This window comes from Diabrotica virgifera, chromosome 8 (genome assembly GCF_917563875.1).
Source record: "Diabrotica virgifera virgifera chromosome 8, PGI_DIABVI_V3a".
NCBI classification, from domain to species: Eukaryota; Metazoa; Arthropoda; class Insecta; order Coleoptera; family Chrysomelidae; genus Diabrotica; species Diabrotica virgifera.
Window position 1 is genome coordinate 197,205,271 of NC_065450.1, and position 12,841 is coordinate 197,218,111.

Consider the following 12,841-nt stretch of genomic DNA (forward strand, 5'->3'; position numbering starts at 1 on the left):
TAATTCAAAATGCGAAAAATGTTGCTGAGCTATGAAACCAGGTGTCGCTTTTCCGAACTTGTACGGTCCCAGTACGTAAAGAGAGCAACAGATAAGACCATTTTCATTTGTATGTCGTTTTTTAGTGCCATTTGTGAATGCTGGTCCATAATCTCGATAGACCTCACCCTGGCAGCTGACCTAATCGATCAATTGAAGAAAGCGATAAAATCGACGCCCCTCTACGAAGATCAAAGCAACGGAAACGTGAGAATAGCGAATCTCCAACCCCTGCAAGCGGTGTGCGCCCTACACGAACTCCTGAAGAACTCGCACCTCAAAGACATATGCCTGCAGCAGTTTCCCGAACTGTTCACTATCCTGCTGACTTGCGTTTCTTGCTACATGGGCGCCATATCGCCAGCCATTAAGAAGATCGATTCGGCTAGGGAGAAATACGGTTTCAGCTTGAACAGAGACGCCTACAAGATGTTGCCAGCGAAAGTGGCCATCGAGACGCTGAGGTCGTTCTTGTTGTGCTGCGAGTTCGAGAAAATGGCCGCCAGTTTGCTGTTGATCAATAATACAGACGCTTTCGAAGACGTCAATTTATTTTTAAAGGTGAGTTGTCTTTCTCTCTACAGGGTACGGTATTAGTGCGCATATACAGTCGAACCCGCTTATTGGAGTAGCCTTCGTGCCAAGCAAAAATATTCTTATAAGCGGGATATTCTAATAACCGTTCATTGGTGGCTAGCTTAAATAAGTGTACCGAATATACGTTATAATAGTACATACTATGTCAATATGTATACACATATGGTTTTAGGTCTTTTATGTCAATTAAAATTTATAAGCTATTTACAAAAATAATTACGAAACGATTAGAAAATAAATTGGAACTGGGTTTTAGAAAAGACTTCCGAACAAACGATCAACTATTGGTATCTTACAGAAAAATGCTGTTTCTAAATCTTGGCTGTTCCTAAAAACAGCCAAGTGGGTGGCAATATGTACCTATAGAAATTTGTACACAAATTAAATTATTTTATGACCTTGTCGGCGAACGATTGAATTTTCTGTGGGAAAGGAGCGTTTACTCATAACACAGTAATAAAGTGTTTATTAGGTACCTGACAAACCGTAATAATACACAAAACAGCAGGTTTTCGAAGCTCTCACCGACAAACCATAATACCAGGCAAAATTTAAATTTTTAAGAAATTGTACGTAAAAATTTATTGGTTGACCAAAAAAATTATTCTATAAAGCGGTAGTATTTCATTAAACCATATTCCAATAAACGGATAAATTTATTAAAGGGTAAATGGAAACGTTTCGGGACCTCGAATTTATATTCCATAAACCGGGATATTCCTATAACCGGTACTCTAATAAGCGGATTCGACTGTACCGCGAATACCGTGTATGTTTTTACATTTTTGAACAATCCTCGATTTTCTAATTGTTTTAATATCAGGTTTTGTAATGTTATCCGAGGTAGTTTAAAAGATATAGTCAAGTGAAACTCTTGTATTAGGATAAACATGTTTTAATTTTGTTAATGTTAGGATAAACATGTTTTAATTTTAATACAGTTTTTCAGCCTTTAAATTGATCTTGATCAACTGTCTTTATTATCAAAATAATCAGTTAAAACCACATAACCTTTTTTTGGAGCATGTAAACAATAGAATATAAGGTCTTTATTTAAACGAGTTTTACCGTTATATCTAATTACAGCACATTTAAGATACACTAATCATAAAAATAGCCCAATAAATGACCGTTTTGGAGTGTAATTTTCAGGGGCAACTCCGAATTGCATGAAAATTTGGATTTAGGTTCTACTTACCCTTCTCTTCAAAGTTGAATTTGTGCCGTTGCCGAAACTTTTTCCGTGCTTTTTCTTGGGGGTGACATTCACCCCTTCTCGGGAGGTGAAAAACGCGTGTTTAAAATAAGCCCAGAAATGGATAAATTGACAGATTATAAGCAACTTTCGTGTTATAAAGTTTTTTACGTAAGTCAATACTTTTCGAGTTATTCGCGATTTAATACTTTTCGCGAGTCAATACTTTTCGACAAAAAAACTACGTTTTCAGACCGTTTTTCGCAAATATCTCAAAAAGTAAATATTTTATCGAAAATAATATTCTTAGCAAAAGTGTAGCTTATAAAAAAGCGAAAAAAATGGTGTATCAGTAAAAGTCTATAAATTGAGTAAAAGCAAAGTTGTAGCTCATGAAAAATACGTTCTTATTCGTCTAATTCCAAATCGAATAATTCAACGCGAAATCACCAAAAAATTAAGCACTTTTCGGAAAAATCTTATTAACATTTTTAAAGTATTTTAAAAAAGCTTTATATTTGTTTTTTACAAAAGTTTCTAGCATCAAAAATAAACGAGTTACACTGAAAAAAATTTGGCCCCTTTTTTTGGAAAAAAAATCTTGCAAACCTCCCTCTATTTAGCACCCTAAATAAAATTAATAGTTACCGCTTTACCATTTATTTTAACTGTATATGTATTGTTTATACGATCTGTAAGCTTGATTTATTTGAAGTGCTTATTTTTGAAAAAAATTGGTTTTAGAGTAAAAAAAATTTTGTAAAAACTTTTGAAAAATTTGCTTTTTTCAAAATAACTTCAAAAGTATTAGTGATAAGAAAAATCTTAAAGAGTAAAAAAATGTAGGTTTTTCTATTATAAATATGCTAGTTTTATTTTGTTTTTCCGTAAGACAAAAATTTGTTAAGATATGGCTGCTCAATATTTGCATACACTCGTGATTAGTGACCCGTTCAAGCTTTTTTAACTATACCCCTTTCAAGAATAAGCACTTTAAACCGGGAGACTGACAGATCATATAAAAAATAGATAAGTAAGTAAATTGTTTGTAAAGCGGTAGCGATTCATTTCATTTGGGGAGCTAAACACGGGGAGATTTTCATGATTTTTTACCAAAAAAAAAAGAGGGCCAACTTTATTTTGAGCGTAACTCGCTTATTTTTAATGCTAGAAACTTTTATAAACAATTAAAATAAAGATTTTTAAAAACACTTTAAAAAAGTTTAAATGGGTTTTTCCCAAAAAGTGCTTAATTTTTCGGCGATTTTACCTTGAAATATTCGATTTGGAATTAGACGAATAATAACGTATTTTTCATGAGCTACAACTTTGTTTTTACTCGATTGATAGACTTTACTGATACACCATTTTTTTCGGTTTTTTATAAGCTACTCTTTTGCTAAGGATATTTTTTTCGATAAAATATTTACTTTTTGAGTTATTTGCGAAAAACCGTCTGAAAACGTAGTTTTTTTGTCGAAAAATAAACATTTTCAATCGCAAATAACTCGAAAAGTATTGACTCACATAAAAAACTCTATAGAACAAAAGTTGCTTAAAATCAGTCAGTTTATCCATTTCCTGTCTTATCTTGAACGTATGTTTTTTCACCCACGAGAAGGGGTGACTGTCACCCCCCAAGTAAAAGCAACCAACGGCACATTTTCAACTTTGAAGTGGAGGGTAAGTAGAACCTAAATCCAAATTTTCATGCAATTCGGAGTTGCCCCTGAAAATTACACGGTATCGCTGGATTTCCCGTTCATTTACTGGGCTAAAAGTATTGCATAATTTTTGAAACAGAAAAAAAAAAGTTTTAAAAATAAGTTTACTTTTTTTTTCAGAATGTTATAATAATCATCTATCGTCTTCTTTAGGTGTCTACAAACCCATAACATTTCAAGTTGTAGCGTGTTTTTACAGAAAAAAAAACAGTAAACAAACCGTTTTTAAAACAGAATATTTATTTTGGACATTTATAAAAAATTAGTAATATAATATCAGAACAAACAGCCCAAATTGTAGCTTTAATTCGAGATGGACGATCGCAGCAATATCTTGCTGATGTTATGAGAATCTACCAAACCTGCGTTTCAAGTGCTTGAAGAAAATATAGAGAAATTGGAGAATACACAAGAAGACCAGTTTCAGGACTTCCCAGGTGCATGAACCCCGCAGATGAACGCTATTTACATCTGCAGACTTTGCGTACACATCATGTTACAGCTAGACAACTGCCAAAAGGGCTTTTAAGCTCGGTTAAATTTAAGTTCGGTTCGTAAAATGCCAATTAGGTTAGAATCAGATTAAGGGAGTTTGGAATCAAAGCCAGAATGCCTGTTACTGCTCCACGAGTGCATACCGTATAGCACGTTTAAGTTTTGCACCAGAACATGGCGATTGAGATATTAACGACTGGACTAATATTCTTTTTACTGATGAGTCAAGATTTGCACTTTGTCGATCCGACAGACACTTTGCACTGTCGGGTCCACAAAATGCCATTCTTGACTCATCAATAAAAATGATTTTAGTCCAGTCATTAATATCCCAATCAACATGTCCTGGTGCAAAACTGAAACATGCCATACGATGTGCCCTCGTTTACAGTGGAGCAGTAGCAGATATTCTGGCTCTGATTCCAAATTTCATTAATCTGTTTCTAACCGAATTGGCACTTATTCGAACATTATGGGCTGTGGAAAGATCATTTAGCAGTTGTATAGCTGTCACATAATGTGTAGGCAATGTCTGCAGATGTAAATAACGTTCATCTACGGGGTTCGTGCAGCTGGGACGTCCTGGAACTGGCCTTCTTGTGTATCCTCCACTTTCTCCATACCTTCTTAAAGCTCTTGAAACGCTGGATTAGTGGAGTCCTATAACATCAACAAGATATTGCTGGGATCGTCCATCTCCAATTAAACCTACAAGTTGTGTTGCTTGTTCTGACGTTATACAGGGTGTAACAAAAATACAGGTCATAAATTAAATCACATATTCTGGGACCAAAAATAGTTCGAATGAACCTAACTTACCTTAGTACAAATATGCACATAAAAAAAGTTATAGCCCTTTGAAGTTACAAAATGAAAATCGATTTTTTCGAATATATCGAAAACTATTAGAGATTTTTTATTGAAAATGGATATGTGGCATTCTTATGGCAGGAGAATCTTAACGAAAAATTATAGTGAAATTTGTGCTTCACATAAAAATTTTATGGGGGTTTTGTTCCCTTAAACCCCCCCAAACTTTTCTGTACGTTCCAATTAAATTATTATTGTTGTACCATTAGTTAAATTCAATATTTTTAAAACTTTTTTGGTTCTTAGTATTTTTTCGATAAGGCATTTTTTATCGAGTTGTGGCTTCTTTTTTAATATGATTACATAAAAATTTTATGAGGGTTTTGTTCCTTTAAACCCCCCAAATGTTTGTGTACGCTTCAATTAAACTATGACTGCGATACCATTAGTTAAACAAAATGTTTTTAAAACTTTTTTGCCTCTTTGTATTTTTTCGAGAAGGCAACTTTTATCGAGATATGGCTTCTTTTTTAATACGGTTCAAAATATACCTAAAAATGTAAATCATACATAAATTTTCATATTATTACCAAGTCTCCATAATCGTACTTAACCATATACAAATATGTGGTGGATTTGACAAATATTCAAAATATCTCGATAAAAACTGAATTTTCGAAAAAGTACTAAGAGCCAAAAAAGTTTTAAAAATATTGTGTTTAAGTAATGGTACTACAATAATAATTTAATTGGAACGAACACAAAAGTTTGGGGGGGGGGTTTAAAAGAACTAAACCCCCATAAAATTTTTATAGGGTGTCCAAATTTCACTATAATTTTTTTTAAGATGCTACTGTCATAAGAATGCCATATGTCCATTTTCAATAAAAAATCTTTAATAGTTTTCGATATATTGGAAAAAATCGATTTTCATTTTGTAACTTCAAAGGGTTGTAACTTTTTTTATATGCACATTTGTACTAAGGTAAGTTAGGTTCAAACAAACTATTTTTGGTCCCAGAATATGCGATTAAATTTATGACCTGTATTTTCGTTACACCCTGTATAACTCATTTTTTGTAAGAACGCACCTCCTCATTGAAAACTCAAGCAGACATAGTGCACAGATCAAATTCTCGAACAGAAATGTCCAAAATAAATATTCTCCTTTAACAACGTTTTGTTTACTGTCTTAATTTTCAAACATCAAGCAGGCAAGCATGGACACTATTAAGAAAATTAGGAAGCGGAACTCCTATAACAAGGAACAAAAGAACAATTAACCCAAACACTATTGCCTCACATCTGGTATCAACATCTAGAGCACCGAAAGACAAGCCACATACAACCAAGGTAAAACGAGAGCTCAAAACTTTAAAATTCCAATCTACAGACACCGAATACTCCCGCCCTTTCACTTCCGAAGAAGTCACTATTGCTCTCAAGGATGTAAAGCCCCAGGTTTTGACAATATTCATCCCGAATTCTTAATTAACTGCGGCAAATATGCGAGAGAATGGATAGCCCACTTTTTCACGGACATTATGAAGACCGGTATCATACCACAGGAACTCAAACGCTCGAAGATCATTGCCATATTAAAACCAGGGAAATAACCAGACCAATAGCCCTACTATCGGTTACGTTTAAGCTTCTAGAGCGCCTTATCTACAATATAATTAGCACAAAGCTGCTTGAAACAATACCGGTTGATCAGGCAGGTTTCCGACCCAAAAGAAGCTGCGCAGATCAGGTTCTTTCACTTAACACATTTAATGAGGCAGGGTTCCAGCGAAAACTTAAAACTGCAGCCGCATTCATAGACCTAACAGCGGCCTACGATACGGTCTGGAGAGAAGGCATGATATACAAGCTCCTCCGTACAATCCCCTGTAAATCAACCGCTCGAATAATCAACAGCATGCTAGCCGACCGAACGATTCAAGTGGTCATGGGATCTGACATCAGCACCCCAAGGAAACTGAAGAATGGACTGTCTCAGGGATCTGTCCTGGCTCCTCTTCTCTTTCATCTCTGATATACCAGAAACCAGATCAAGAAAGTTTGGTTACGCCGATGACTGGGTCCTTGCAACAAGGTGTAAGTCATTTGAAGAAACAGAAGAAATCCTCACGGCGGACTTACACATAGTGGGAAAATATTTCCGTAAATCTCCAACCAAACGCTACGAAAACAGAGGTTTCCAGTTTCCACCTAAATAACAAGCTTGCAGGAAGAATACTCAATATTCAATTCGAAAACACCACACTCGCCTACAATAAAACACCAAAGTACCTTGGAGTGACTCTTGACAGAACCCTATCATTCAAGGAACATCTGACAAAAACAGCGGAAAAACTTAAATCCAGAAACAACATTATCCAGAAGCTTTGCGGCACAACATGGGGAGCATCGGCTTCCACCTTGCGATCATCTGCCTTGGGCCTAGTCTTTTCAACTGCGGAATACTGCTCTTCAGCATGGCTTAACAGCCCACATATACACAAAGTAGATGCCCAATTGAATAATACAATGAGAATGATTGCTGGAGTTATCAAATCCACCCCTACGCAATGGCTCCCAGTACTGAGCCACATTCCACCACCGAAACTACGACGCATACACGCACTCACTAGTGAGTACAGAAAGATAGTAGATAACGAGAACCTGCCAATCCATCAGATATAGATGCCGCCAACGGTAACCGTCTACGCTCCAGACGACCACCAATAAATCAGCAAAGGTTGCTGTGCAGGGTGAGTTCAATTTAACGACAACATGGACTCGAGAATGGATGGAACAACAAAATAGCAACTTACCCTGCATCACACAAAAACCACCAGGCTTTGACTTACCACGCAACACATGGTCTATGCTGAACCGAATCAGAACCCAACACGGCAGATGTGGTTACATGATGCACAAATGGGGTAAACGACCATCCCCACTTTGTGACTGTGGACAACCACAAACCATCTATCACATCACAGAACAGTGTCCCACAAGATTATATCATGGCAGGTCAGAGGATTTCCTGATGGCGACTCCAGAGACGATAGACTATGTAAATAAGTTAGATGTACGTTTGTGAACCTATGTATTGTCTTATACAAAATATATGTAAATGTAAATGTGTCAGGTGCCATACGCTAAATAAATAAAAATGTTTACTGTTTGTTTTTCCGGAAAATATGTTCATATAATTCTTTTAACGTAGGTAATCCAATCTTTGGTTGAAAACGTCTGCGAAGAACATCCCCAATCGCTGTCGTGGTTGGTCGCTAGTCTAGGTCCCTACATCCGAGCAGATCTCGATCCTCAGAGAGTAGTAACCGTCGCATTCTTCTCGCACTTGCTGCAGCAGAGCCACACCGAACAAAACGTACTGACGGAGAATCTCTTGGAGATGATTTTGGACGTTCAAGGAGACAGTTGCAGTTTGGTTAAGAGGTTAGGTTTGCAAGGCTTGGGATACGCCGCCGAGCATTTGAGCTACGAATTGGTGTCAAGGCACTGCAATCCTATTCTCAGCGTTTTGATGAACAGTTTGGATTATCACAATATTGGGTGAGTACACGGAAATTATTATTTTATACGCTTATTCTTGTCAAATGCCTTCTTCAAGTCAATCAGACAGAAATTCTGGTCTATACCAAGAATACCTACCTACCAAGAACCGACACGGACGGCGATTCTTTTGTTGTTAGCATGTACTTAATTTTAGTATTGAGTTGCCAAGAGGACACACGAGTACACTGAGAAAAGTCTCACACATTTCTGGCGTGTATCAATAAAATTTTAGTTGCACTGAGAAAAAGGTTGCATGCAGGGCCGGCTTTTGTTGCCATCCTTAATATGGTGGAATTATTTTTGATTTACAAAAGGTTGCAAATACAACACAAAGTAATGGTGAGAATTATATTGATTAAAACCATGGATAAAATACCTTTTTTATCCTGATTTTAGCATTGAAAGACCAATAATAAAATATATTATAGTGGCGTGACATTCACTAATTATTCTTTTTGGCTTATAGGTCTGGATCCCGCGTATGAAACAAAAGTTGATTAATAGCAAGCTGAAAATGTGTTAATAGCTTAAGGGTGTCTAGTCGGATAAACTTTGATATATGGAAACACTGGAACAGGGGCAGCTTTAATTGTGGAACAGGTTAAAAATTTGGAACGGTCAGACCACGAAAACGGTACATTTATTTTGTCCGACAGAATAGACTTAAACTCTCCGAACAGAGATTAAACTCTCATTCAAAAATCAGACTGCTATTTATCACCTGTCATAATTCCTGTCATTTGACATATTCTACATGTTCCACTCATTAAAACGCCCATTTGGTGATAAATAGAAGTCTGATTTTTGCATGAGAGTTTAATCTCTGTTCGGAGAGTTTAAGTCTGTTCTGTCCAAACTGACCGTTCCAAATTTTTAACCTGTTCCACAATTAAAACTTGCCCTGTTCCAGTATTCCCATATATCAAAGTTTGTCCGACTAGACACCCTTAAGCTATTAACAAATTTTCAGCTTGCTATTAATCAACTTTTTTTTATACGCGGGATTCAGACCTATTATATTGATACAACGATACAAAATATAATTTGTTGTTTTCACCAATTTTGAAAAAATGTGAACAAGTTGGTGAGAATTTGAACGACTTGGTGTGACCTAATAGGCTGTCTGTCCGTCCGACCGCGAATATAACTCCTTCCGTCACTATACCAGGTAGAATGACAAATGAGGTGTCAAGTGAAAGCTTATAATCCATGGATGGTACTCAAGGTGAGAAATTTGACCTAGGCTGTCTGTCCGTCCGACAGCAAATGTAACTCCTCCGTCACTATACCAGGTAGAATCACAAATGAGGTGTCGAATGAAAGCTCATAATCCAAGGATGGTACTAAAGGTGAAAAATTTGACCTAGGACTTCTGGTTTTAGAAATGCAACCGGAAGTACTCTTTTAAAGTCACCGCAACAGCACAAGTGATATATTATTCGACGCGCATTCGCAAGACGAGAACAAATATATACTTCTGGTTTCATGACTGTCTGTCCGTCCGACCGCGAATACAACTCCTCAGTTACTAATACAGATAGAATGACAAATAAGGTGTCGAATTAAAGCTTATAACCCATGGATGGTATTAAAGATGAGAAATTTGACACCGGACTTCGGTTTTAGAGTTGCAACCGTAAGTACTGTTTTAAAGTCACTCAAAATATGATATGAATGTAAATAAAGATGACTCAAAATTATTAAAATCGTATATCAATCGACGCAAAGTTACACGGAGAGTTCAAATATCGACTTCCAGTTCTACTTTCGATTACTTTGAAACTACTATTACTTTGAAATTACTACGAAATATAATTCATTATATTTCGTAAAATAATCGAAAAATAACACAGTTGTTGTAACCGTCACAGAATCCAATTCTTTTTGGGTGACAAATGTTCGTGATCAACAACAAGAAACTGTATGTTAAAATCGAATGTCAATATTTTAAATTTTTATTGTCTTGGAAACCAGCCAAAAGTAGGTATTCTTTTTCTCATGATCATCTTTCAGTGCGTCACAGTTTTTCGATTTCTTTCTAACGCATTAAATTGTATGTGACAGAAAAAAAGGCACGTCCGTGATTACAGACATTTACAACATTTATTCTAGTTATTCTAGTTGTCGATAGATGGCGCCATAATAAAAAAATAATTTTTTTTAATTAGATAATAATATTACAAATATAATCTGTATAATTTATAAGACTATACAAATCAAAGAAAATACCATTTTATAAATGGAAGAAACACATTTGATTTGTTTTTATTCCAAATTGAAAATAAAATGTGACAACTGTCAGATATAACTAAAATGTCATGTTAGAATAAATGTCATAAATGTGTATTATCACGGACTTGCCCTTTTTCCTATCATTTGTTACGCACTGAAAAATGCTCATGAAAAGGACAATACATTCTTTAAAGTCGAATATCGGGGTAAATAAATAAAAAACCAATAAGTATTGTACTATTTTATTTCTATAAATATAAAGATGTAAAGATGTTGGAGTTTAAAATACTGAACATTTCAGTACCACCTAGGTACCTAGTTGGTAATTCTGCGGTATAGAAATACCTATACCTTGCATTATTTTTAATTTACTCTCACTCTCTTGTGATAATAATGATAACTTTCTTGGGTAATAGTTTTGATGAAAGGTACGGTAAATTTAAAGTGGAATTAGAAAAAAATTATTCTGTGTGTGTCTTTGTACTCACTCTCATATGATTCCAACAAAACTCGTGTCGCTACACTGCAGTATTATTACCATTATGTATACATAACAAACTTCTCTATCGTTAAAGAATAAAGTATAACAAAATTGCTACATATCTTTCCCGATTTTTTGGGATTGAAAATAGGCTTAAACCATCCCCTGTTCTTGTCTGGCAGCCACGAAATATACATGCACCCTCGTCGTTTCGCAGCCATTCCAACAGTAAATAAACCACTTAACTATGTACACACGAATAAATAGTACACTATTAAACTAATACACTATACCTACACAAATAAAATAAAGACTAAACTTAAAACCTAGAAAATAAGTCTATACAAAATATTACGAGCTACAAACTGATACAAAAACAAAATACTAACGTCAAGCCAAGCCAAACAAACAACAAACGCCGATCCTGTACAAGACAAAATTCACCAAAATGATTTGCTATTGAGGCAAATTGAGAAATGGCCGATCTCGCACATGCGCATAAAAATTTAGTTCATAGATAATCCGTCCTTGTCGGTTCTTGTCTATACTTTATTGATTTATCAGTAATGGACTTATGGACAGCCTAAGTCTGACGTCACAAATGTCACAAAATTGGGAGGAGCTTATATTGGCTCCAAACAATTTTGTTTGTAACCTTAAATGGTCATAAGGAATTTTTCATTTATGTGCTTTGTGTGGCAAAATAAGATTTCATCATAGATATATAATACTCTAGATTGCGCCCTGCAATCTTAAAATGGGTGACGGTTGCGACAGAGATAAATGAGCCTATTTGGTCGGTAGTCTCTTTTTAATTTTAGGGGAATATCGACGACGTGACTATCCCATTTTATCGAGTAATATGTGTTGACAGTTGGAGTGGGTGGTGACGAGAAATGGTCTTTGGTCTTCGGACGTGGATAATCGTGGTTCGAATCCCATACCAACTTTACCTTTTTTATTTTTATTTAATCAATATTGCGTTTATTAGATATTTTTACTTCTGAAAAATGGACCTAAGTAAATCTAGCAGATAATAAATGTAGTACCTATGTATAGTAAGTTAATATTGGAATACATTTTGTGAACTGCATAGTAAAATAAAAGTCATTCGTTATTAATATAAATTCGTCCTTATTCGAATGATGTGAATAATATTTGTTTTGCTTCTACTTTTTTAAAAAATTGTAACAATAGTTTCATAAATAAAAATAATTTCTAATTACTTATAATTGAATCGGTCATTTCAAAAACAGCAAAGTCCACAATTTTGAGAAACTAACTTTTTGAGAGGAATAGACTCCTTTAAGATAAACGTTGTGTGCAAAAACGACACCAGTCCAGTAAAAACATTAGGAACAAAACTACAATATAACTTTGAATTTTGATGTCATCCATTTCATCCATCTTTCGACTATATTATATAGTTAAGTTTTCTTTGCTCTTCTGTAAAATTAGGAATATGTGACTCGTGTTATTTTTGAAATGACCGATTCAATTAATAAATCGATGGTACATTATGTTGATATTAATTATTGGTAATTTTTTACGAATATTTTTAATTACTTTATAGTATTCTACCATTAACTTATTAAAAAAAATAACATTGGCTTTTATATTTTTAAAAATCTATATAGGTACCTACACAGTTTTTCTTATTTGTTATATATTTCTTTGCATAGATTTATTTTAGAGATG

The 12,841-nt window shown here is 34.9% G+C and overlaps 1 protein-coding gene across 1 annotated transcript in view; it reads left to right on the forward strand.

Moving 5' to 3' along the window:
• Positions 1–12,841, forward strand: part of LOC126889255 (maestro heat-like repeat-containing protein family member 1) — an 82,668-nt gene that overhangs the window by 51,660 nt on the left and 18,167 nt on the right. The window contains exons 9-10 of the mRNA XM_050657359.1: positions 126–600; positions 8,078–8,427. Coding sequence (XP_050513316.1) covers positions 126–600; positions 8,078–8,427 — 825 coding nt within the window. The remainder of the gene's footprint in view (positions 1–125; positions 601–8,077; positions 8,428–12,841) is intronic.